Raw genomic sequence first — 24,313 nt, forward strand, 5'->3', positions numbered from 1 at the left:
CTCTTTCCTTTTTTAGGATAATAATCTGTTGGTAATGAAGCATCATAAATTATAATCGATACGCCTTATAATGAATGCGTTTTATACTGGTGCATCGACACTAACTCCTCCTGTGTTGGAGCTTTGGTTCTCTGATATGGGTCTCACCTTAATGTGTTGGAGTGTAGCTTTCAATTTACGCTACAATAATTAAATAAAAAGTGAGAATTCAACAACAGTCTTAACATTTCCATTTGAAACGAGTTGGGAATAAAGAAGTAAAACAAAATGCTTCCTGGTGGGAGCTACTAGGCATGTAACGATTCGCCCAATTCACGATTCGGTTCACAATATTGGGTTCACGGTTCGATATATATGAAAATTTTATTACCCCCCCCAAAAAAAAGTGCAACATTTATTTTCCTATTTATCATCAACTTAAATATTCCTTTTGTTAAATAACAAGACAACTTTTTTTGTTTTGTTTTCTTAATAACCAACAATAATTATTTACAAACATTTGGAAAGGTTGGAGTAAAATATAATAGCCTATGAACTAAAATATTCCTTTTATTAAAAATGAAAAAAGTTGATAAAAATAGGCCTTCTCTTAATAAACTTTTATGAACATTTGTAATTCCTCTATTTGATTCTTTTTTTCTTTATCTTTCAGCAGTCTGTAAAAAGAGAGCTCTGATTTCTTGTTAAATCTATTTGTCCAGTCAATCACACAACAGCGCCATCCCATTTTAGATCTGTTCCCCCACGGTATTAGAGCTGTGGTACTTCCGCCTACCGTGAAGTTACGTTTATTCCCGCTGTTTAATAATTATTTGCAGAAGGCGAAGTGAATATTCACCGAGTCTGAGGCGGATAATTGTGTTAGTATAAATATATCAGTGATTATTTTAAAAATATTTAATTGTATTTTTAAAAAAATAATTTATTTCAATCTTCAAACGTGGCATGTAAATACAGTAACGGCGCGGCGCAGACTTCTGTCACTTATCTATGCTGACTCACATCAAATCAAGTTTATTTGTATAGCGCTTTTAACAATAAACATTGTCGCAAAGCAGCTTTACAGAATTTGAACGACTTAAAACATGAGCTAATTTTATCCCTAATCTAAATCACATAAAATAGTTTGTTTTGAAACAGGTAAAATAAATCACAATTCCACCTTACCTTTGAATAGTTTTAGACCAAACTTCGTAGCATCTTTAGTACTTTTAGGAACAGCATTGTCTTTCTGAATTTGTAATTCTTCCTCACTTGCAGTAACAAAGCACTTGGCCGCCATTTTGCCGAATTACTCGAGGTGATTATCGAGAAATAGTTTGAATTTCTCAACCAAATCAACAAGCGCAATTTTCTATAAATCACCTCTGTATTTATACCAATACACGTTATTGCACCCTCTGCTGTCTAAACAATACAATTACGGCAAAGAAAAACTAAGATTAGGCAGCCTGATAATAATCACAGTTCATTTTTTATTTAATCGATTTGAATCATCATAAATTTGTATCGTGATTTATCGTCGCATGATGCATCGTTACAGGCCTAGTCGTTAGACACATGCTACAGATACGATGGCTAGAGATCACAAAGTAGAGTATTCCTTTAAATCTGTAGAAATGTAGATCTCCTGATTACGCTTGCCTTCATCTACAAGTACACTTCACTGAGTATGTACTTTACACAGCAAACACCACCATAAAGTCAACTATACATGCGTAGAGCAGCACAGGCAGGAGGAGACGAGGTGAAGCTCTAACGTACCTCAAAGAGAGCAGGACAGCAGCATGAGACAGGAAAGAAGAGGTAGGAAAGATGAGACAGTAAATCTAAACACTACATTGTGATCGGAGCGCCAACACACTCCTACTTAACACAGAATTACCATCCTTTAATATTTAAGTAGGGAAGAATAATACTGTATAAAGCAACTAGTGTGGAGTACAGCCCCAATTTCCAAAAAAGTTGGGTCACTGTGTAAACTGTAAATAAAAACAGAATGCGAGAATTTGCAAATCATGGAAAGCTTATATTTCATTGAAAACCGCCACCTTCTCTGGGCCTGAGCTCTTTTATGATGGACTGAGGTGAAGTGGAAAATTGTCCCGAGGTCTGATGGGAAGGCATCATTAATACTGAATGATATATACACATTTCAGAGCAATATATGCTGCCATCCAGACAAAATCTTTTTCGGGGAAGGCCTTCCTTCTTTCAACAAGACAATGCCAAACCACTTTCTGCACATATTAAAGGAGAACTGAAGTCATTTTTAAACTTGCTTTAGTTCTTAATTAACGTGTTATTCAATTACGTTTTCGGTTTTAGTAACCTTATATCATGACTCGTATTGGCAACTAATTATACTTATCGGCCTATTCGGTTTTTGGCCATGTTGAATTTAGTTTGTTTGGTCCACAGCAGGCGTCGCTTATCCACGCGATTTTCACGAGACTTGTGCGAGACTTTGAAACGTGAAGTGTCAGTGCCGCCATTTTGAAAACTGTTTTCCAAACGAAATACTGCACAAAAACGAGTTTAAATGATGATTACTGCCTACTTTTTTCAAACTTTCCTGATTGCTATCAAAACAAACAAAACTTCCGGCTTGATTACATCAGCATTTGAAAGAGGGCGCGCGTGTCTTTTGACAACATTGGTAGACGTTGGTCACTTTGATTTCCGCTGTACATTTTACTTCAGCCCTACGAAGTCTCGCACAGGTCTCAACGAATCTCATTTATGGCCATTGCTTTGACATATGGACCGATATACATTACATAGCATATTTCAAAACACTCATAACTTGCTATAGCAGTGACAAAATAGCGATCAAAAAATGCATTCCTATATTTAATAAAATGAGAGAAATAGAATTTTGATAATGAAAAAATTTGCCTTCAGTTCCCCTTTAAAACTGCATGGCTCCGTAGTAAAAGAGTCCAGGTGCTAAACTGGCCTGCCTGTAGTCCAGACCTGCCTCCTATTTAAAACATTTGGTGAATTATGAAGCGCAAAATACGACAAAGGAGAACTTGAACTGTTGAGCAACTGAAATTGTACATCAGGCAACAACAGTTCTCTTTCAAAACTACAGCAACTGGTCTCGTCAGTGCCCAAACGTTTACAGACTGTTGTTAAAAGTACAGTTGATGCAACACAGTGGTAAACATGCCCGTGTCCCAATTTTTTTTTTTAAACATGTTGCTGACATCGAATTCAAAATGAGCACACATTTTTTGAAAAGCTATAAAATTTCTCAGTTTCAACATTTGATATGTTGTCTTTGTACTATTTTCAATGAAACATAGGGTTTCCGTGATTTGCAAATCTTCGCATTCTGTTTTTATTTACAGTTTACACAGCGTCCCAACTTTTTTGGAACTGGGGATGTATACTGTGGTTGCAGGATGGGTGCCATTAGTACAGGTAGAACTGACTTTGCATTTGCTCACGATTAAAGTCCATATAATTTGCAAATCTGTTTCGGACAAGAGAACAAAAAGCAGTCAGTGTGAAGTGTATGTATCTCCCCATCTCACCTCTCCGGTCAGTGATTTGTAAGTAGCCAGTCGACAGATATTGCTCCATGTCTTGTTGAAATGCCTCTTCGAAATACTTCTGTCTCTCCTTTAGCTTCGCCTGCTGTGCATGTTCCATCTCCAAGACCTTCTGGGCGTGTTCAGCATCCAACTCGGCTAGCATGAACAACAGACAGAGAGAGAGAGAGAGAGAGAGAGAGAGAGAGAACAGAAAGACAGGACGGGGGAGTAAAAATAACGTTCTGCACTCAGGAAACTGAAACCATTATGTGGTATTAGTTCACTTTAACATGAAACGCAATCAAAAGGTTGCAAATTGTCAAATGAAATGCCAACCCGGTTGTCAGTTATTGTCCTGAGTGTTCCTGTGAAGAGTTTCATGTACCCTACTGCGACTTCCTGCCGAGATCACAACCCCGACTGTATGCACGAAGCACACCCACAAAAAAAGGAAAGGCTGCAGATGAATTGAAGCAACTCTGCACTGAAAACGACTCCCCTCCTGCAGAAAGATGAATACTAACTCAGAACGTATGAATGTGCATGTGCGAGCGTGTGCTGTATGTGTGATCGAGTGCGCTTCTTTATCGTCTTTATCTCCAACAGGAAGAGAGCTCACTCCACTGAATGGCAGGAAGCATGGCTTTGTTACTAAAGTGGCATCGTCTCTATTCCGTGTGTAGGCAACGTGAGGTAGGTGCTAGAGCTGGGACTGCACTCCTACAAACATCCTGTAATGGAACGGAGGCAGAAAAAAAAAGAGACGCATGGGTGAAAGAGCTGTTGTTGCGTGCACTTGGGTCAACTCTCAACTAGAAAGACAAGGTCTATATAAAATAGGTCATGCAGCTGCAGATCTGGTGGAATAACAAAGTATTAATTCGACAAGGTTCGTCCTTGTTCAGTAGCTCACACCTACAGCTGCACAGAACATGTTCATATCCATAACCATAAATAACGGAGCAAAGCGCTTTTCTTAGCAGTTCATACATCATCGCTTCTGCTTTAGTGTTGAGGTGATACTTTCTTCTTCCCTGATTCGCTCATGACTTCTGTTTAGGCGTCAGGCCTTCGAGCTGAGACTGCCTTTAACATAAATGCCACCCTAAAAAAACTTTAGAAAATAATTAATGTGTCTTAGATAGTGTCTTGTACTGTCAGTGATGCATACGGAGTCTCGAGGGTTCGATGGAATCTTTAGGAATGAGTAGATGGTTAGGAAAGCAGGCTAAACTTTCCGTCAGGATATAGCTCATTCTACAGACAACCTACCTTTTTTTTTTGCACTGTAATAAAACAATGTCACACAGATATCACTTTTTATGAAGTGTGGAGAGGGCATGGGCCTGTTTTTTTTTTTAAATCTCACTCCTTCTGCAGTTATTTTTCCTAGTCGTTTAAAGCTAGATAGCCTTTCGATTTCATAAAATCGGTGAAATTTAGTTCCCTCTGAAATTTGGTCATTGTGATATATATTTATTTCTGTAATACCTCACATTCTGTGGCTGGGAAGTTATTTAATTTGAGTAGATTCCCTAGCAAATAACGTACGTGAAACCGATCACTTCACGCAGGTCAAGCAGACAGAGGAAGTCCGTGTGCGCATGCGCAGGTTTACCTTTGACCGTGCACTGACCGTTACATCTTGTCGTTAAACAAACAGCTGATCACACCGAGGTGCTCGCTGACCGCCGATATTTATTAATTTGGTCCTGCGTTTCCTTTCCTTCGTATAGAACATAACGTCTTTTCTTCTCGCTTTCTGTTACTGTAGTCGGTCTTTCACGTTTCATTCACACACTCACGTCCTCCATTTTTCTCTCCTGTTTCAAATTTGTATCCCATAATGCTTTGCGCCAACGAGGAAAGCCCACCACGTAATGCATGATGTAGTATCTTGTATTGGGTCATGCTGAAGCAGGAAAAAATAGCAGAATTTAGGGCCATGTGGCCCTAAACTATTCTATTTAAAAAAAAATTGCAATAAAATTGGAAGTTTGTGATTCAAACTTAGTAGCTTTCAGTCCACTAAACAAAAATAATTGGGTGTCAGGGAAAATTATTTTTATGACCTACACTTGAAAAATCTGAAAGGCAGTCTACCTTTAATATACAAAAAGAGCTGAATTCCTATTAGTAATTTCTCTCTAGTATACAGTGTAGATATGGAGGTGATTATAGAAAATTGCACGCGCTAATTATCGAGAAATAGTCCGAATTTCTCAACCAATCACCTCAAGCAACTAGGCAAAATGGCGGCCAATCGCTTCGTCACCGTAAGTGAAGAAGAATTACATATTACGAAAAAATGCTGCTCCTAAAAGCACTAAAGATGCTACGAAGTTTGGTCTAAAACTATTCAAAGGTAAGGTGGAATTGTGATTTATTTTATCGATTTCAAAGCAAAGTGTTTTATCTGAGTCGACATAAGTGACAAGTCTGCGCTGCGCTTTTATTACATCTGCATGCTGCTTTTGAAGTCTGAAATAAAGTATTTTAAAAAATAATCACCTGTGTATTTATACTAAAGCAATTATCCGTCTCAGGCTCAATGAATAATAAACTCGACTTCATCTCTGTTATTATTCACCGATATTCACTTCACCTTCAGCAAATAATTGTTAAATATTAAAAGGGGCTGACTCACGATTCCCAGAATCCAGTTCATCATCTCATCTCATCTCATTATCTCTAGCCGCTTTATCCTTCTACAGGGTCGCAGGCAAGCTGGAGCCTATCCCAGCTGACTACGGGCGAAAGGCGGGGTACACCCTGGACAAGTCGCCAGGTCATCACAGGGCTGACACATAGACACAGACAACCATTCACACTCACATTCACACCTACGGTCAATTTAGAGTCACCAGTTAACCTAACCTGCATGTCTTTGGACTGTGGGGGAAACCGGAGCACCCGGAGGAAACCCACGTGGACACGGGGAGAACATGCAAACTCCGCACAGAAAGGCCCTTGCCGGCCCCGGGGCTCGAACCCAGGACCTTCTTGCTGTGAGGCGACAGCGCTAACCACTACACCACCGTGCCACCCCCCAGTTCATCATTTTTGTTTTGAAAATCATTTGACTGCTAGTCTGTCAAATTCACTGTTCGTGATCCCTTCGAAATCCATCGCAAACCTTTTTTTCATCTACATGTAACACATTGAAGTTCTGAATAGAGTATGCCTGATATTTTCTTTCCTTTGTAGCCGTCCGAGGCCAGTTCTGGTCCATTACGATGGAATAACCAAACGAAAACAGAATTTACAATCTACGGCTTAGGATGTCGTTGGATTGTTTTCCGAATTGTGGAATATCCATGGATGTGAGGCTTCTTAGAAGGTTGAGCCAGCCTCTATAAAGCTTACATTCTGTACTGTAACCTCTTAATTATTACCTCGCCCGGGATGGAGTCCACCAGGGGGCGAGGTATTGTTTTCAGCATGGTTTCTTTGTTTTGTTTTTTTTGTTAGCTACATTACGGGAAAACTGCTGGACCAATCTTCATGAACCTTTCAGGATAGATGGGCATTGGTCACCAACATTTTGAGGGTCATCCGGTCAAGGTCACCAAAAAGGTCAAAATTGTTGGGGTTTTTTTTCCACGGTATCTTCCTTCATATTCATCATATTTACTTGAAACCAATTTCAAAAAGTTCATTTTTCAATTCTGCTTCCATTGCTATGCTACATGACGGGGTAGCTCTCATAGTTTTCTTTCAAACTTTCATTTGTTTGTTTGTGTATCTGTTAATCTACCGTCTAGACGGTTGCACCGATTGACTTCAAATTTTCAGGGTAGGTGGGCAATGGTCCGTAGATTACCTAATTAAATTTTGGGGGTAATCAGGTCAAGATGAAGGTCAAGGTCTCCGGAAAGGTCAACTTTTCGGTCAAAATAACACATTTTCCATTCTAACTCAAAAACGGTTGCCGGTAGACAGATGATTACTATTATGAGCATATAGGAACTCCCATATGGCCTTTCATTTGGCACCATGATCTTTGACCTTGAGTGACCTTGAAAGGTCAAACTCAAGGTCACAGATTTTCAGAGGGCTGTAACTTGAAAATGGTTGATGGTAGACAGATATTTACCATTATCAACTTATAGGAAGTGCCATATGGGCCTTCATTTGGCACATGACCTTTGACCTTGAATGACTCTGAAATGTCAAACTCAAAGTCATGGATTTTCATAGGACTATAACCTGATAGCTGATGATTGAGAAATTATCAACATATAGGTATAAAATAAGTGCTGCCGGGCGAGGTTTGTTTTGCCTGGCAACATTTCTTGTTTCAGTAATGAGGTGTGGCATTGGGACTGGAACTTGCTAGACCCAACACACACACACACACACAAAATAAATAAATAAAAATAAAAGCCACAACAAGTCACCGGTTGTTACTCTCATACAATACAGGTGTGAGGTACTGGTTAGATAGTGCAGAATTACTGGGAAGCTTACAGCGTACTGGGTGCACACCAAATCTAAAACAAGCTGTAATTCCAGCACCATTTTGGATGATGCTCTTAAATTAAGAGCATCCAACGAACATACTATACTGGACAGCTAAAATACCAATAAACTTGTCGTGTCCAAATATTTATAGACCTGACGGCATCTGCTGACTCCACATCTCTAAGCAGGAGAACATTAAATGAGGTCTGAAATGCTACAGCAGCTCAAATACATTACATTAATTGCTTCGAGGGAAATCGCTTGCATTAAAACAGACTTATCACCCTTGTAGTGTAGATATAACGGTATCGGTTTCCTCACACATGCTAGTATAACCTAGAGGATGGTATCCGGCATATGTACTTTTAAACCGTTCTCTGTACCATACACTAGTACACTTATAGTACTTGTGCATGGCATTATTTCAAAATAACAAAATTATATCCGATACGGTCTACTCGTCTATTGCTGCATGTTCTTGGTACTCTGGAGGCTAATGATGTATTGGCGTGACCCTCAGGCATGAGCCTCACATTCATCACACTTTGAGCACACATGAAAAGGAAACCAGAGTGTGAGACACAACTGCTGAATAGTGAATTATCCAACAGCAGGGATACGTGATAAGGACACGAGAGAGACGTATAGTGAAAATTTCTACATGCTGTCATGGATTATGTGCTTTGTCATGGAGGAGAACATGGAAGAACCAATCCAGCGTCGTCCCCTGGCTGCACTAGAGCGAGAGCGATTGGTAACTGCACAGGCGAAGCCCATGGGCCACTTAACTTAATCGCTTATCTTAATGAGAGCAGTGCTAACTGCTAATGCGCCGTCTTAGTGAAGTCACAGGAGTCCCTCTTCAAGACATGAAAAAATGACCTTGACTTTAATGTGACTACAGTACAATTATAAACACAGCTGTACAGGTGAGTTATACAGTATTAGGTCGACCGCCAACCAACAGCATGCATCCACTAGAAAAGGTCACTTTGGTATGTGAGATTTCAAAGCAGCATGAGGCATGAAGCCAAATAGTGTGTGTGCACAAACCGCAGGTGCATCATCCATTTAAAAAAAAAATAAACATTTTTACAGGAAAGCTTGTGAATGCCCAAGGACGATGCATAAAGAAGCATAAGATATGAGGAGCAGAATCTGGAAACCTGAGCAGCAGGAAAACAGCTTTCTATTTCAGAGGACGCCAGTGGTTGCATTTAACCCACAAAGTCTCCTGGAAAGTCTTACATACAGTAAGAAATTAATGTTTTGGACAGCGGTCTCCTGGAAACCATTATATCCAGTAATTACTTTGGGCGTACTTATTTATAGCTTTGTATAAGGAGCAGCAAATATGAACACGACCAGGTGCAAAATGACGACTTGGGATGACATGAGATGAACACCATGAAGAAGTCAAGTACCTTCCATAGAAACTGACTGAGATGTTCTGGAGAAAAAGAAAAACATCTGGCTTTTCTTTTTGAGAAACGTCCCAGTACGATACAATCGACCACTCAGGACTTGTACAGCAGCATTACAAGAACGATTAAAGCTGGAAAGGCAAAGCTTGGTCCTACTCCTTATTAGGTTTTTATATCAACGTTATATATATACACAGTGTCTTGCAAAAGTATTCATCCCCCTTGGTGTTTGACCTGTTTTGTTGCATTACAAGCTGGAATTAAAATGGATTTTTGGGGGCTTAGCACCATTTGATTTACACAACATACTGACAACTTTAAAGCTGACAAACAATAAGATGAAAAAACAGAAATCTGGAGTGTGCATAAGTATTCGCCCCCTTTCGTATGAAACCCCTAAATAAGAGCTGGTCCAACCAATTCACTTCAAAAGTCACATAATTAGTTGATTAAGATTCACCTGTGTGCAATCAAAGTGTCACATGATGTCTGAATAAATCAACCTGTTCTGGAAGGACCCTGACTCTACTACACTACTAAACAAGCAACATGAAAACCAAGGAGCCTCCAAACAGGTCAGAGACAAAGTTGTGGAGAAGTATAGATCAGGGTTGGGTTATAAAAAAATATCCCAAACTTTGAATATCCCACAGAGCACCATTAAATCCATTACAGCAAAATGGAAAGAATATGGCACCACTACAAACCTGACAAGAGAAGGCCGCCAACCAAAACTCACAGACCAGGTAAGGAGGGCATTAATCAGAGATGCAACAAAGACACCAAAGATAACACTGGAAGAGTTGCAAAGATCCACAGCGGAGATGGGAGAATCTGTCCATAGGAACACCTTAAGCCGTACACTCCACATAGTGGGGCTTTATGGAAGAGTGGCCAGAAAATAGGTCACTGCTTAAGAAAACACATTTGGAGTTTGCCCAACAGCATGTGGCAGACTCCCCAAACACATGGAAGAAGATTCTCTGATCAAATGAGACTAAAATTGATCTTTTTGGCCATCATGGGAAATGCCATGTGTGGCACAAACCCTGAGAACACCATTCCTACGGTGAAGCATGGTGGTGGCATCATCATGCTGTGGGGATAGTTTTCATCTGCAGGGACAGGAAAGCTGGTCAGGACTGAAGGAAAGATGGATGGCACTAAATACAGGGCAATTCTGGAGGAAAACCTGTTTGAGTTGGCCAGAGGTTTGAGACTGGGACGAAGGTTCACGTTCCAGCAGGACAATGACCCTAAACATACTGCTAAAGCTACACTGGAGTGATTTAAAGGGAAACATTTAAATGTCTTGGAATGGCCTAGTCAAAGCCCAGACCTCAATCCAATTGAGAATCTGTGGTATAACTTGAAGATTGCTGTATACCAATGCTACCCATCTAACTTGAAGGAGTTGGAGCAATTTTGCCTTGAGGAACGGGCAAAAATCCCAGTGGCTAGGTGTGCTAAGCTAATAGAGACATACCCCAAGAGACTTGCAGCTGTAATTGCAGCAAAAGGTGGCTCTGCAAAGTATTGACATTGGGGGTGAATACCTATGCACACTCCAGATTTCTGTTTTTCATCTCATCTCATTATCTGTAGCCGCTTTATCCTGTTCTACAGGGTCGCAGGCAAGCTGGAGCCTATCCCAGCTGACTACAGGCGAAAGGCAGGGTACACCCTGGACAAGTCGCCAGGTCATCACAGGGCTGACACATAGACACAGACAACCATTCACACTCACATTCACACCTACGGTCAATTTAGAGTCACCAGTTAACCTAACCTCATTATCTCTAGCTGCTTTATCCTTCTACAGGGTCGCAGGCAAGCTGGAGCCTATCCCAGCTGACTACGGGCGAAAGGCGGGGTACACCCTGGACAAGTCGCCAGGTCATCACAGGGCTGACACATAGACACAGACAACCATTCACACTCACATTCACACCTACGGTCAATTTAGAGTCACCAGTTAACCTAACCTGCATGTCTTTGGACTGTGGGGGAAACCAGAGCACCCGGAGGAAACCCACGCGGACACGGGGAGAACATGCAAACTCCGCACAGAAAGGCCCTCACCGGCCACGGGGCTCGAACCCGGACCTTCTTGCTGTGAGGTGACAGCGCTAACCACTACACCACCATGCCGCCCGATTTCTGTTTTTGCCATCTTAATTATTGTTTGTGTCACAATAAAACAACAATTTTCACCTTTAAAGTTGCAGGCATGTTGTGTAACTCAAATGGTGCTAACCCCCCCAAAAATTCATTTTAATTCCAACTTGGAATATGACAAAACAGGACAAACACCAAGGGGGATGAATACTTTTGCAAGACACTGTATACTGTTATTTGTTTCTGTTATTTTGGAGAACACCTGAAGACTGGAAGTTTTTAGCAGTCAGTATTGTCACGTGGTGAAAAGTACCAGAGATTCTTCCTTCCTTGACTCGTCAACACTGCTGGCCTCCAAAACCCATATCTTCGACACAGTGATTTTCACAGACGGTGTACTTATTTTTCTCCAATTGTACCATCTGGTTTATCCTGATTTCCCAGCTGGAAGACAAACACGATAAATGGTTTCCGTGACACAACTTACTCATTTTGCAGCACTTGCTAAATCAGGGCTATAAACCCAACAGCCTGAATAGATGCATAAAAAGTATGGCAAGTCTATTTTTTTTATTCTATTCTATTTTTTTCTTCTTTAACTCATTCTACATCTATTTATATTTACTCTGTACTTGAGCTGCTGTAACACCTGAATTTCCCCCCATGGGGCTCAATAAAGGAATATCTTCTCTCATCTTATCATCATCATATTTCCACTATCCTGACTCAAATACATCACTAGAATATCCAATATTCTGAATTATTATACATACAGGACACTTTTTCAATGGAATAAAAACTTGTTCTATTCCCTTCTAGCGGGTTTCATTCATTTGGTTTGATAACATGCAATATTATTAGCATATCGCTTATCCAACATGTGTTACGTCACTCTACCCAATGGAGAATGAGCGTTGAGTATGGTTTATCATATTGCGTGGTTGTCAAGACAACATGACGTCACACATCGGAGATGTAAAACTACCGCACTAGCGGAAACAAACATTGCTGCCAGGTTTGCTTCATTAAATACAGAAGATATTGAGAGAATTTTGAAAGAGAAAGACACCATGAACACCTGAAAGGAATGTGTGTGTATGTATAATAATAATAATAATAATAATAATAATAAACAATATCAGCCCTGTGATGACCTGGCGACTTGTCCAGGGTGTACCCCGCCTTTCAGCTGTAGTCAACTGGGATAGGCTCCAGCTTGCCTGCGACCCTGTAGAACAGGATAAAGCGGCTAGAGATAATGAGATAAACAATATTGGCTGGCTTTTTTTCATGGCATATCAGATGTATTCCATTCAGAAAGCATGTAGAGATGAAAGTGGAGCAAAGAAAACCCCCCTGAACTTTTGAAAGTCAAACTAAGATATGGGGGGGGGGGGGGGGGGGGGGGCAACGTCCCCCGAAAATATTTTAATAACATAACACGCAAACCCCTGCATTCTAGTGCATTTTAGTACTTATTTTCACTAAAACAAGTTATAACTTTTAAGCCTTTTTCTTTCATGTACATTAATGATTAACATGTCAAAAATATCAAATTTAATTCCCCTAGTGAATGAGTAATTTTCAGGAGTGCATTTAGAAAACGCGGTGATTTTCCTGCCTACACAGTTAATTATTTTGAAAAAGAAAAAAAAAAATCAGACAGTTGAAGGTAAACTCAGCAAAATCTCAAAACACTACTGTTAAAAAGTAAAGGTCTGTTAGAGTTTCTAAAGCTTTCAGGTTTCAATGTTGGGGACACTGAGCCTCGTTTATCAATCTTTTAGTAGAGTTGTGCGTTTGCAGAAGCTAAAGTGAACTAAAAATTTCCAATTCATATTTATGCGAGTTGAAGCCAATTGTTTACATTAGTTCGTATTGTCTGTAAATTTAAACACACCAATGAATACCAAATTTCTCATGTAAATCAGGGGCGTAGGGTAGGGTGTGTGTGTGTGTGTGTGTGTGTGTCACACACTGACTGGCAGCCTGAGTACATTATGTAACAAAAAAATAATTACCACTGCTAGTTTTAGGCAGCTTAGAAACCGGCTCTTCCATTATTGCTGTTTCTTCCACGTTTTCTTAATGTTGTGTTCTAGAAACGGCACTAAAACTTAGCTTCAAAACACATGCATATATATATATATATATATATATATATATATATATATATATAAAAATACCTCTCTTCACATCGAAAGGATGAGGAAAGTTTTGCTTGTGGCGAATTAACAACACGAGAAAATACTCGTAATTCGCAACTAAAAAGAAAGACTGCAGCTACACTGGCAGCTTGAACATGCTTTCTAGTGCGATCGTCTTGCGCTTGCGCAGAACGGTGTCAGTCCTGCGCGCCTTAGCACGTGCACCTGAAGGCGCACCTTGGGCGCGCGCACCTAACGAGCTCCGGCACGCATGCCGTTAACAAAGAACACCTGTCTTTAATCAATGAACTATGTTTGGGCTGTTTAAGGACCACGCCCATGCAAGGACGATGCGAAGTATTACGCCATGTCTAGGAACGAGAAAAATCTGAAAAATACATTTCTCCATTCGGAAAACCGGAGATTTTCAAGAGTTTTGTCAAATATCCGGATTTCCGAGTATTTCGTCATTAGCGGAAAAAATCCGGAGGAATTTTCATGAAAATCTAAAAATCCGGAATTCCGGGAAAATCCGGAACACTTTCATGACTATAGCATGATATTGAACTCTACTTTGAATTCTGATATACCACAAAAAAATCCAGCCAATATTATTTAAATATTCCATCTTCAAGTGGAAGACCGAATCCTTTCATGTCTAGATACGTCACAAAGTTCGGATTGAGGGTTTTACACACACACACACACACACACACACCGTAACATTCCTTCTAGCATGTTGCATCTTGCAGTTAAAATGCAAAAAAGCCATACATATATTGCAGCTGGTGAACAAAACCATATATATTTATGGTTACACACACACACACACACACACACACGCGCGCGCACGCAAGAATTCAGTAAACAGCAGCTGAACAGAACAGCACGAGTTCTTTACATGAGAGCCAAAACAGACTTATTTGCAAAGACCAGCATGGCCTCCTTCGATGCACTGGACTCCAGCCCAAAAGCCACAACTAAACCTTTCATCAGTTTCACCGAAGCTCAAAGGGCCCTCAAGCATCCATCTGACAAACAACAGTGCATCTGGGACTCACGGAGTCGTCTTAGAGAAAAGGATCATTTAAACAAAACGCTGCCAGACTGACCCTTATCACCATGGCAGCTAAACTGTATTCACAGCCAAACAAACACTATTTCCTCTTACTGCTGTCCACAGCTCCAGGCGTGCACATGCTCCTGTCTCTGGCGTCTGAAGATCAGTGAAGAGTCCAAAAAAAAGGTTGAAAGACACCTTCAGAAGAGAAAAGGTTAAACCTGCATCCCTTCGCACCTTTTACAGCCGGTCTGAAGATCACTCACAGCAGACCCACACATGCACCCGTACACACACTGTCATACTCTGTGTGATGCTGAAGCATCTCCTGCTCAGGGACACAGCGCTAAAGGAGAAGCAAGCTTGGACCATACCATTCACAGCACGAAAGGGGTGGAAAGCACGTCTTCCTATCAACTTATAATTCGACTTACTGGGCAGCTTATGTACTTTAATTGTAATACTGTACGTCAACAAATGATTCTTTTTACAACCTGACCCTGGTCTGAGAAAACGTTTTAACGATTCCAACGAATATCAATTCTGGAGCCAAGGCTGTTTTACGCAGTATGGAAAAATGATTTCAAACGTAATCCGTTCTACATGATGACTTGTTATGCAGTCTGTTTGAAGCATCGACTGTCAAAAATGTGGACGGCGTGGCCCTGAGGCCTCCCATTCAACCAGTAGGAATGAGATTAGAAGACATGTAGACTTATTTCATATACTCACCCACAGAGCCTGCCCCCAAGGTCCAGCGTATCACAGAATGTCTTCACTGTACAAATCAATCCAATCCATCTACCCAGAGAGCTTAAAAAGTTTCAGCTGGAGATATTTCACTCATACGGATGCGTCTAATAAGAACGTTTATCACACAAATAAACTGGAAATTCGTTCAGCGTGTGAGCTGAGCAATGCGAGTTAATAACTCATAACACATTATTTGAGACACTGGGCCATTCCTGACGCGCTGTAAACTAACTAGCATACTTATCCATCCTAAATGTATGTGTTCACTGATAAACAAATGCGTTTTGCCCACATTTCGATGTCTTTAATACTGAAATAATATCGCTATCAAGGTCTAGCTACCTAGCTAGCATGATTAATCGAGCCTTTTTCTTATTCGAAAAGTTCAAATAAGTATGTGTCCAATGACGAATTCAATCCTGTGGTGATGCTAGCTGGCTGGCTGCAGCTGGTCTCTTCCACAATCACTTCATTCCCAAGTGTAGCCACACCTTCTTACAATATAGGAGAATAAGTTTAAAAAAAAAAGAATTTCTTGGACATATGGAAAACTAACTGTTCGAATTACACTGTACATGGAAAGGCAGATTAATCGAGAAAAGTGACATGAAAAAGAGGCTATTATGTCACTGAAACATATGGGGATGGGCGGAGCTACACCAGGGCTAGACTTTAACTTTTTAATCCACTTGTCCAGTCGGACAAACAGCAAGATTTTTTTCACTTGTCTTGACCGTAACTTTTTTTATTCCTATGTATTTACTAGTTCAGTGAAAGGAAAGTGGTGAACAAAGTTTATCAAAAAGCAGGTATAGTTATGATTATGCTTTCATGATTTATAATTTTTGAACGAAACTCCAACTTTAAAACTAGACGGCCTTTCGATTTTATAAAATCGGTGAAATTTAGTTCCCTTTGAAATGTGGTCATTGTGATATACAGGTCCTTCTCAAAAAATTAGCATATTGTGATAAAGTTCATTATTTTCCATAATGTAATGATAAAAATTAAACTTTCATATATTTTAGATTCATTGCACACCAACTGAAATATTTCAGGTCTTTTATTGTTTTAATACTGATTATTTTGGCATACAGCTCATGAAAACCCAAAATTCCTATCTCAAAAAATTAGCATATCATGAAAAGGTACTAACGAGCTATTAACCTAATCATCTGAATCAACGACTTAACTCTAAACACCTGCAAAAGATTCCTGAGGCTTTTAAAAACTCCCAGTCTGGTTCATTACTCAAAACCGCAATCATGGGTAAGACTGCCGACCTGACTGCTGTCCAGGTGGTCATCATTGACACCCTCAAGCAAGAGGGTAAGACACAGAAAGAAATCTCTGAGCGAATAGGCTGTTCCCAGAGTGCTGTATCAAGGCACCTCAGTGGGACGTCTGTGGGAAGGAAAAAGTGTGGCAGAAAACGCTGCACAACCAGAAGAGGTGACCGGACCCTGAGGAAGATTGTGGAGAATGGCCGATTCCAGACCTTGGGGGACCTGTGGAAGCAGTGGACTGAGTCTGGAGTAGAAACATCCAGAGCCACCGTGCACAGGCATGTGCAGGAAATGGGCTACAGAGAAGCAGCACTGGACTGTTGCTCAGTGGTCCAAAGTACTTTTTTCGGATGAAAGCAAATTTTGCATGTCATTCGGAAATCAAGGTGCCAGAGTCTGGAGGGAGAAGGAAATGCCAAAATGCCTGAAGTCCAATGTCAAGTACCCACAGTCAGTGATGGTCTGGGGTGCCATGTCAGCTGCTGGTGTTGGTCCACTGTGTTTTATCAAAGGCAGGGTCAATGCAGCTAGCTATCAGGAGATTTTGGAGCACTTCATGCTTCCATCTGCTGAAAAGCTTTATGGAGATGAAGATTTCATTTTTCAGCACGACCTGGCACCTGCTCACAGTGCCAAAACCACTGGTAAATGGTTTACTGACCATGGTATTACTGTGCTCAATTGGCCTGCCAACTCTCCTGACCTCAACCCCATAGAGAATCTGTGGGGTATTGTGAAGAGGAAGTTGAGAGACACCAGACCCAACACTGTTGATGAGCTTAAGGCCGCTATCGAAGCATCCTGGGCCTCCATAACACCTCAGCAGTGCCACAGGCTGATCACCTCCATGCCACGTCGCATTGAAGCAGTCATTTCTGCCAAAGGATTCCCGACCAAGTATTGAGTGCATAACTGAACATAATTATTTGAAGGTTGACTTTTTTTGTTTTAAAAACACTTTTTTTTTTTTTATTGGTCAGATGAAATATGCTAATTTTTTGAGATAGGGATTTTTGGTTTTCCTTTACTTTTTTGCCAAAATCATCAATATTAAAACAATAAAAAGGCTTGAACTACTTCAGTTGTGTGTAATGAATCTAAAATATATTAAAGTCTAATGTTTATGAGTACATTACAGAAAATAATGAACTTTATCACAATATGCTAATTTTTTGAGAAGGACCTGTATATGTTTCAGTAATACAAAATGTCAGGCCATTCTGTGGCTGGGAAGTTATTCAATTTGAGGGGATTAAAGCAAATAAATGTGCATGAAATTCGCGCAGTCAAGCAGACACAGGAAGTCCGTGTGCGCATGCGCAGGTTTCCCTGCTTCATTTTTCTTCTTCTTCTTTTGGGTTTTACGGCAGCTGGCATCCAGTATTGCATTACTGCCATCTACAGGTTTACCTTTGACTGTGCACTGACAGTTACATCATCCTGTCGCTAAATGAACAGCTGATCACACCGAGGTGCTCGCTGACCGCCAATATTTATTAATTTGGTCCTGCGTTTCCTTTCCTTCATATATAACAGAATGTCTTTTCTTCTCGCTTTCCATTACTGTAGTCGCTCTTTCATGTTTCATTCGCGTCCGCCACTGTTCTCTCCTGTTTCAAATTTGTATCCCACAATGCCTTGTGCGAACAGGGAAAGCCCACCATGCGATGCATGATGTAGTATCTTGAATTGGGTCGTGGTGAAACGGGAAAAAAATAGCGGAGAATTTAAGGCCACGTGGCCCTAAATTCATTAATTGTTCTATTTAAAAAATAATAATAACAATAAATAAAAATTGGAAGTCTGTGATTCAAATTCAGTAGCTTTCAGTCCACTAAACCAAAATAATTGGATATCAGGGAAAATTATTTTTATGACCTACACTTGAAACATCTGAAAGGCAGTCTACCTTTAACAGTAAACAAAAACTATCCAAAGCCCCATTAGGGTTTGTGTGTCTGCAGGTTTAGGAGTCAGACTTTCACAAATTCAAAGTTTATGGAGGAAGTTAAATCTTGATTAATCCAGTAAAACCTGAAGTATAAATTACTTTAAAGAAAAGAAACTGAAAGAAAGAAAACAAGTTGGACATGACAAGGGGGAAAGAATCACGTTGTGAATGAAAATACGCGAGTCCGGCACTGTCGTAAAATTCCCAGGAAATATTTTACCACATTTGTGATGATTCATATGAACCATATAAAAGAAAAACACAATGTCCAAATGAAATGAAGATTCACCATAGATATTACATGGTTATTTTTACTTACACACACACACACACACACACACTGTACTCGGCTTCCCCGGAATTTCGTAAACAATAACACGGCCGGATCACTGAGGGGATTGAACTAGTTTTGTTGGAACTTTATTGATTTAACTCTTGAATAATTACGATAAAAAAATGTTGATTTTCAACAAAAACATTCAACTTGTCCCGTCGGACCGGCGGATGCGGATTTGACTTGTTCGGACCAAACAACTGGTTGTCCTGGACAGTCGGACTACCGTTAATGTCGAGCCCTGTACACATTATACTGCAACCAGCCAGCAGGGGCACTAGACCTGTGGTTGCATCACCTTTTAGAGACATTACACTGTCTAGGTCATAGGTGGCCAACCCGCGGCTCGCGAGCCGCATGCGGCTCTTTGCCTGGTGTCATGCGGCTCTCACCTTCACGTCCAAGTTGGTGTTCATTTGTGGTTTTATGTGCGTTTTCGCTTCACTGCAGTTAATTACGGTTATTTTATTAAAGGTGCTTCGCTTGGTTTCATTACGGTATTTTCACATCATGACAAATGCACAGGTGCATGAGATGATATGCTAAATTTCAGATCTCAAAATGGCAGGGGAAAAATGCACTTCAAAAAGAAAATATGAAGATGAAAACAGGACGTTTTTAACAGAGTGGGAGGATTTATATTTTTTCGTTGAACGTTATGGCAAGCCATTCTGCCTTCTATGTCAGTCGTCATTGTCGCATTTCAAGGCTTCAAATCTTCAGCGTCACTTTAGCTCACTACATGCTAAAATCGACCAGGACTTTCCGAAAGGGAGTGAACTTCGTTCACAAGTTAATCATGTTAAAAAGTCAAATCACAAAAGCAGGTACAGCTCTTCAAAAAATTTACAAAACAATCAGAGACAGTAACACATACTGTTTGAGGAAATTAAAGGGATAGTTCGGGATTTTTGACATGAATCTGTATGGCATCCCCATCGATAGTGTCATGCAAACACACTGACCTTACCCCTGACAGCATCCTGTGAGTCCAGTTCTTGTCCAGTTTTGGTCCAGACGAAAGTAGTCCAGCAAGTTTGTTGGGGTCACGAAAGTAAAACGTTTTTCGTCTCAAAACAGTACATGTTCAAAAGAGTGATATATTTGCATCACAAAACCGTTGTCAAATAAAAAGTCAGACCTCAAAATCGCTTGGTGCTATTTTCTCTCCCTTCTTATCACTGCGCGCTGCCGGCTTCATCCAGCTGCGGCTCCAGCTTCAAGGATAAGCTGGAGCCGCATAAGTAGGAGTCCCGGCGGGTGGTTTGTATTCGATTCGTTTATATCCCGACCTTGTCAGCTGTCAGATTTATGTTCATGGACCCGGTAAGCTGGTAAATAATATTTATTTATTTTTTTCTTCACCAATTTCTAACAGAAAACGAGAGCGCCCGAAAGGGAAAACCGAGCCGCCTCACGGCTGTAATGCAAATTGCTTTCCTCCTCAGTATACAAGTGCGCTTCCATGGCAGGGAAAAAGAAACTACCACTGCTGCCTATGTAGTGCCCTATTTATACAAATAGGAGTCATTCAGGATTCAGCCATGACACGGAGCAAAAACATGGCTGAATCCTGAATGAATGACTCCTATTTGTATAAATAGGGCACTACATAGGCAGCAGTGGTGGTTTCTTTTTCCCTGCCATGGAAGCGCACTTGTATACTGAGGAGGAAAGCAATTTGCATTACAGCTGTGAGGCGGCTCGGTTTTCCCTTTCGGGCGCTCTCGTTTTCTGTTAGAATTTGGTGAAGAAAAAAAAAAAATATATATTATTTACCAGCTTACCGGGTCCATGAATATAAATCTGACAGCTGACAAGGTCGGGATATAAACGAATCGAATACAAACCACCCGCCGGGACTCCTACTTATGCGGCTCCAGCTTATCCTTGAAGCTGGAGCCGCAGCTAGATGAAGCCGGCAGCGCGCAGTGATAAGAAGGGAGAGAAAATAGCACCAAGCGATTTCGAGGTCTGACTTTTTATTTGACAACGGTTTTGTGATGCAAATATATCACTCTTTTGAACACATACTGTTTTGAGACGAAAAACGTTTTACTTTCGTGACCCCAACAAACTTGCCGGACTACTTTCGTCTGGACCAAAACTGGACAAGAACTGGACTCACAGGATGCTGTCAGGGGTAAGGTCAGTGTGTTTGCACGACACTATCGATGGGGATGCCATACAGATTCATGTCAAAAATCCCGAACTATCCCTTTAAATTAGCACTTTGTAATTTCCATTTTCCGACTGACTGTATTTATTTGAATACTTATTTATTTGAATGCAGGTCTTGTGCAGGTCATGCAATTGAGAATTCAAGCTGAATCAAAATGGCTTTTGCATTTTTGATGTTAAACAGGTAACTCCAAAATGCACTAGAATACAGGAAATTGCATCTAAGAAATCCAAAATTTTTCGGGGGAGGCCCCCCGGAACCCCCCCAATGGGGGGAATCCCCACATGTAAACAATGTCTGCCTTTGTGCCCCACCTACAATTTTCTTCACCAGTCGCCACTGTTGAAAATGACTGGCCTGTGGTCTTGGTACTGCAGTAAATGTATCATTATCATGTTGGTGTGGGGCATTGGTTAAGTTGGAGTGTGACATCAATGTGGCTGTGTGTGTGTGTGTGTGTGTGTGTGTGTGTGTGTGTGCGCGCGCGCGTGCGTGTGTGTCCGTGCGCGCGCGCGTGCGTGTGTGTGTGTCCGTGCGCGTGTGTGTGTGTCCGCGCGCGCAGAAGGAAGGGTAATATTTGTGTGCCCATGTTCATGTGCCGATGTGGCTCTTTGCCGTAACACAGTAAGAATTGTGGCTCTTGGGCTCCGACTGGTTGGCCACCCCTGGTCTAGGTCTTTTACAATCATTGGTTTGAAGGAATTTAGTCAATGCAGCCCAAAGACTCAGAAAAGGAACACATGGGCGTTAAAACCTCATTTTATGTCCTCTGTAAAAGGATGCATTGTTCTAGAGAACATTAAGATTCCAAGTTAACGTCTCAGTGAAGGCTCACATGAGGAGTTTGCTATAAAAGTCCACGAAAAGTGAGCTCAGTGCTTAAATTCCCCACACTGCCTGCAGTTAATGCATTTTCTGACTGTATGATCACATCACTGCTGCTACAAACATTATTACAGTGATTAGATTTCTTTACACTGCAAAAAATGATTCATTTTCAAATGTTTTATTTGCTCCCTCAAAACAGGTTAAGGTCAAGGCTTTTATATTTGTCATTTTAACCATATACAGTTGGTACAGTCCACAGTTAAAATGTTTCTCCAAGACCATAGTGTTATATTAAACATCACAGGACTACAGTTTACAACACGCATAAAGTGCAACACTGCAAACAATAAACTACACAAACAACAAAGTGCAAAGTTGAGTGTGCTTATTGAGGTAGTATAAGAAAAGGGAATAAATAAACGTCAACCTTGTGCGTGATTAACAATGTAAACACTGTAACTTAATAGTGCATCATTGTCCACTGTACAAAGACTGCAGTGTGAGTGGTATGTTCAACAGTCCATGTGTATCAGTTGAGAGTTGAGGAGTCTGATGGCATGAGAGAAGAAACTGTTACAGAGTCTGGCTGTGAAGGCCCCAATGCTTCGGTACCTTTTTCCAGATGGCAGGAGAGTGAAGAGATTGCGTGAGGGGTGTGTGGGGTCAGCCACGATGCTGGTGGCTTTCCGGATACAGCGTGTGGTGTAAATGTCCGTGATGGAAGGATGAGAGACACCAATGATCTTCTCTGCTGTCCTCACCATTTGCTGAGGGTCTGGCAATCCAAGACGGTGCAGTTCCCAAACCAGACCATGATGCAGCTGCTCAGAATGCTCTCAATTGTCCCTCTGTAGAATATAGTGAGGGTGGGTGATGGGTTTTCCTCAGCTTATGCAGGAAGTAGACGCTGCTGGGCTTTCTTGGCTATAGAGCTAGTGTTGAAGGACCAGGTGAGGTTCTCTGCCAGATGAACACCAAGGAATTTGGTGCGCTTGACGTTCTCCACGAGTGAGCTGTCGATGTACATTGGAGAATGGGTACTCCGTGTTCTTCTGAAGTCAACAACCATCTCTTTTGGTTAGTGCACGTTCAAAGACAGGTTGTTGACTCTGCACCAGTCCGATAGCTGTTGCACCTCCTCTCTGTATGCCGACTCATTGTTCTTACTGGTGAGACCCACGACAGTCATGTCATCAGCAAACTTGATGATGGGATTTGAACTGTGAGTTGCTGCACAGTTGTGAGTCAGCAGAGTGAACAGCAGTGGACTCAGCACACAGCCCTCGGGGTCCCCAGTGCTCAGTACAGTGGTGCTGGAAGTTCTGCTCCCAATCCAGACTGACTGAGGTCTCCCAGTCAGGAAGTACAGGATCCAGTTGCAGAGGGAGGTGTTCAGACCCAGCAGGCTCAGCTTCCCAATTAGCTGCTGAGAAATCATTGCGTTGAATGCTGAAATGAAGTCTATGAACAGCATTCAAATGCATGTGTCCTCCTTGCCCAGGTAGCTAAGGGCCAGATGGAGAGTGGTGGCTATGGCATCATCTGTTGACCAGTTATGATGATATGCGAACTGCAGGAGGTCCAGTGAAGGAGGCAGCAGGGTCTTTATGTGCCTCATGACGAGCCTCTCGAAGCACTTCATAATGATGGGTGTGAGTGCAATGGGATGGTAGCCATCGAGGCAGGAAACTGAAGGCTTCTTTGGCACAGGGATGATGGGAGTGGTCTTGAAGCACCTTGGAATGATGGCGTTGCTCAGGGAGATGTTGAAGATGTCAGTGAGAACATCTGCCAGCTGGTCCTCACAGCCTCTGAGCACTTTACCGAGTATGTTGTATGGTCCAGCAGCCTTCCATGGGATGACTCTGCATGGAGTTTTCTCTCACATCGGCTGTGGTCAGACACAGCACCTGGTCATTGGAAGGAGGGATGGTCTTCCTTGTTGCCATGCTGTTCTGTGCCTCAAACCATGCAAAGAAGCTATTCAGCACATCTGGAATGGCATCATTGTCATTGTGGTGTTGTCCTGTAGTTCGTGATGGCCTGGATGCCCTGCCACATGTGCAGTGTGTCGCCACGGTCCTGGAAGTAGCTGTGGATTCTCTGGGCATGTGCGCACTTTGCGGACCTGATGACCCGAGACAGTTTGGCCCTCACTACTCTTAGGGCCGCCCTGTCACCTGCTCTGAAGGCAGCATCTTGGATCCTCAGTACTGCACACACC

The 24,313-nt window shown here is 41.4% G+C and overlaps 1 protein-coding gene across 1 annotated transcript in view; it reads right to left on the reverse strand.

The window, feature by feature from the left end:
* The window catches only part of dtnbp1a (dystrobrevin binding protein 1a), a 91,062-nt gene that overhangs the window by 9,639 nt on the left and 57,110 nt on the right, over positions 1-24,313 (reverse strand). Inside the window, exon 8 of the mRNA XM_060921356.1 lies at positions 3,543-3,698. Within this exon, the coding sequence (XP_060777339.1) occupies positions 3,543-3,698 (156 nt within the window). The remainder of the gene's footprint in view (positions 1-3,542; positions 3,699-24,313) is intronic.

The sequence above is a fragment of the Neoarius graeffei genome, chromosome 5, assembly GCF_027579695.1.
Source record: "Neoarius graeffei isolate fNeoGra1 chromosome 5, fNeoGra1.pri, whole genome shotgun sequence".
Taxonomy (NCBI): Eukaryota; Metazoa; Chordata; class Actinopteri; order Siluriformes; family Ariidae; genus Neoarius; species Neoarius graeffei.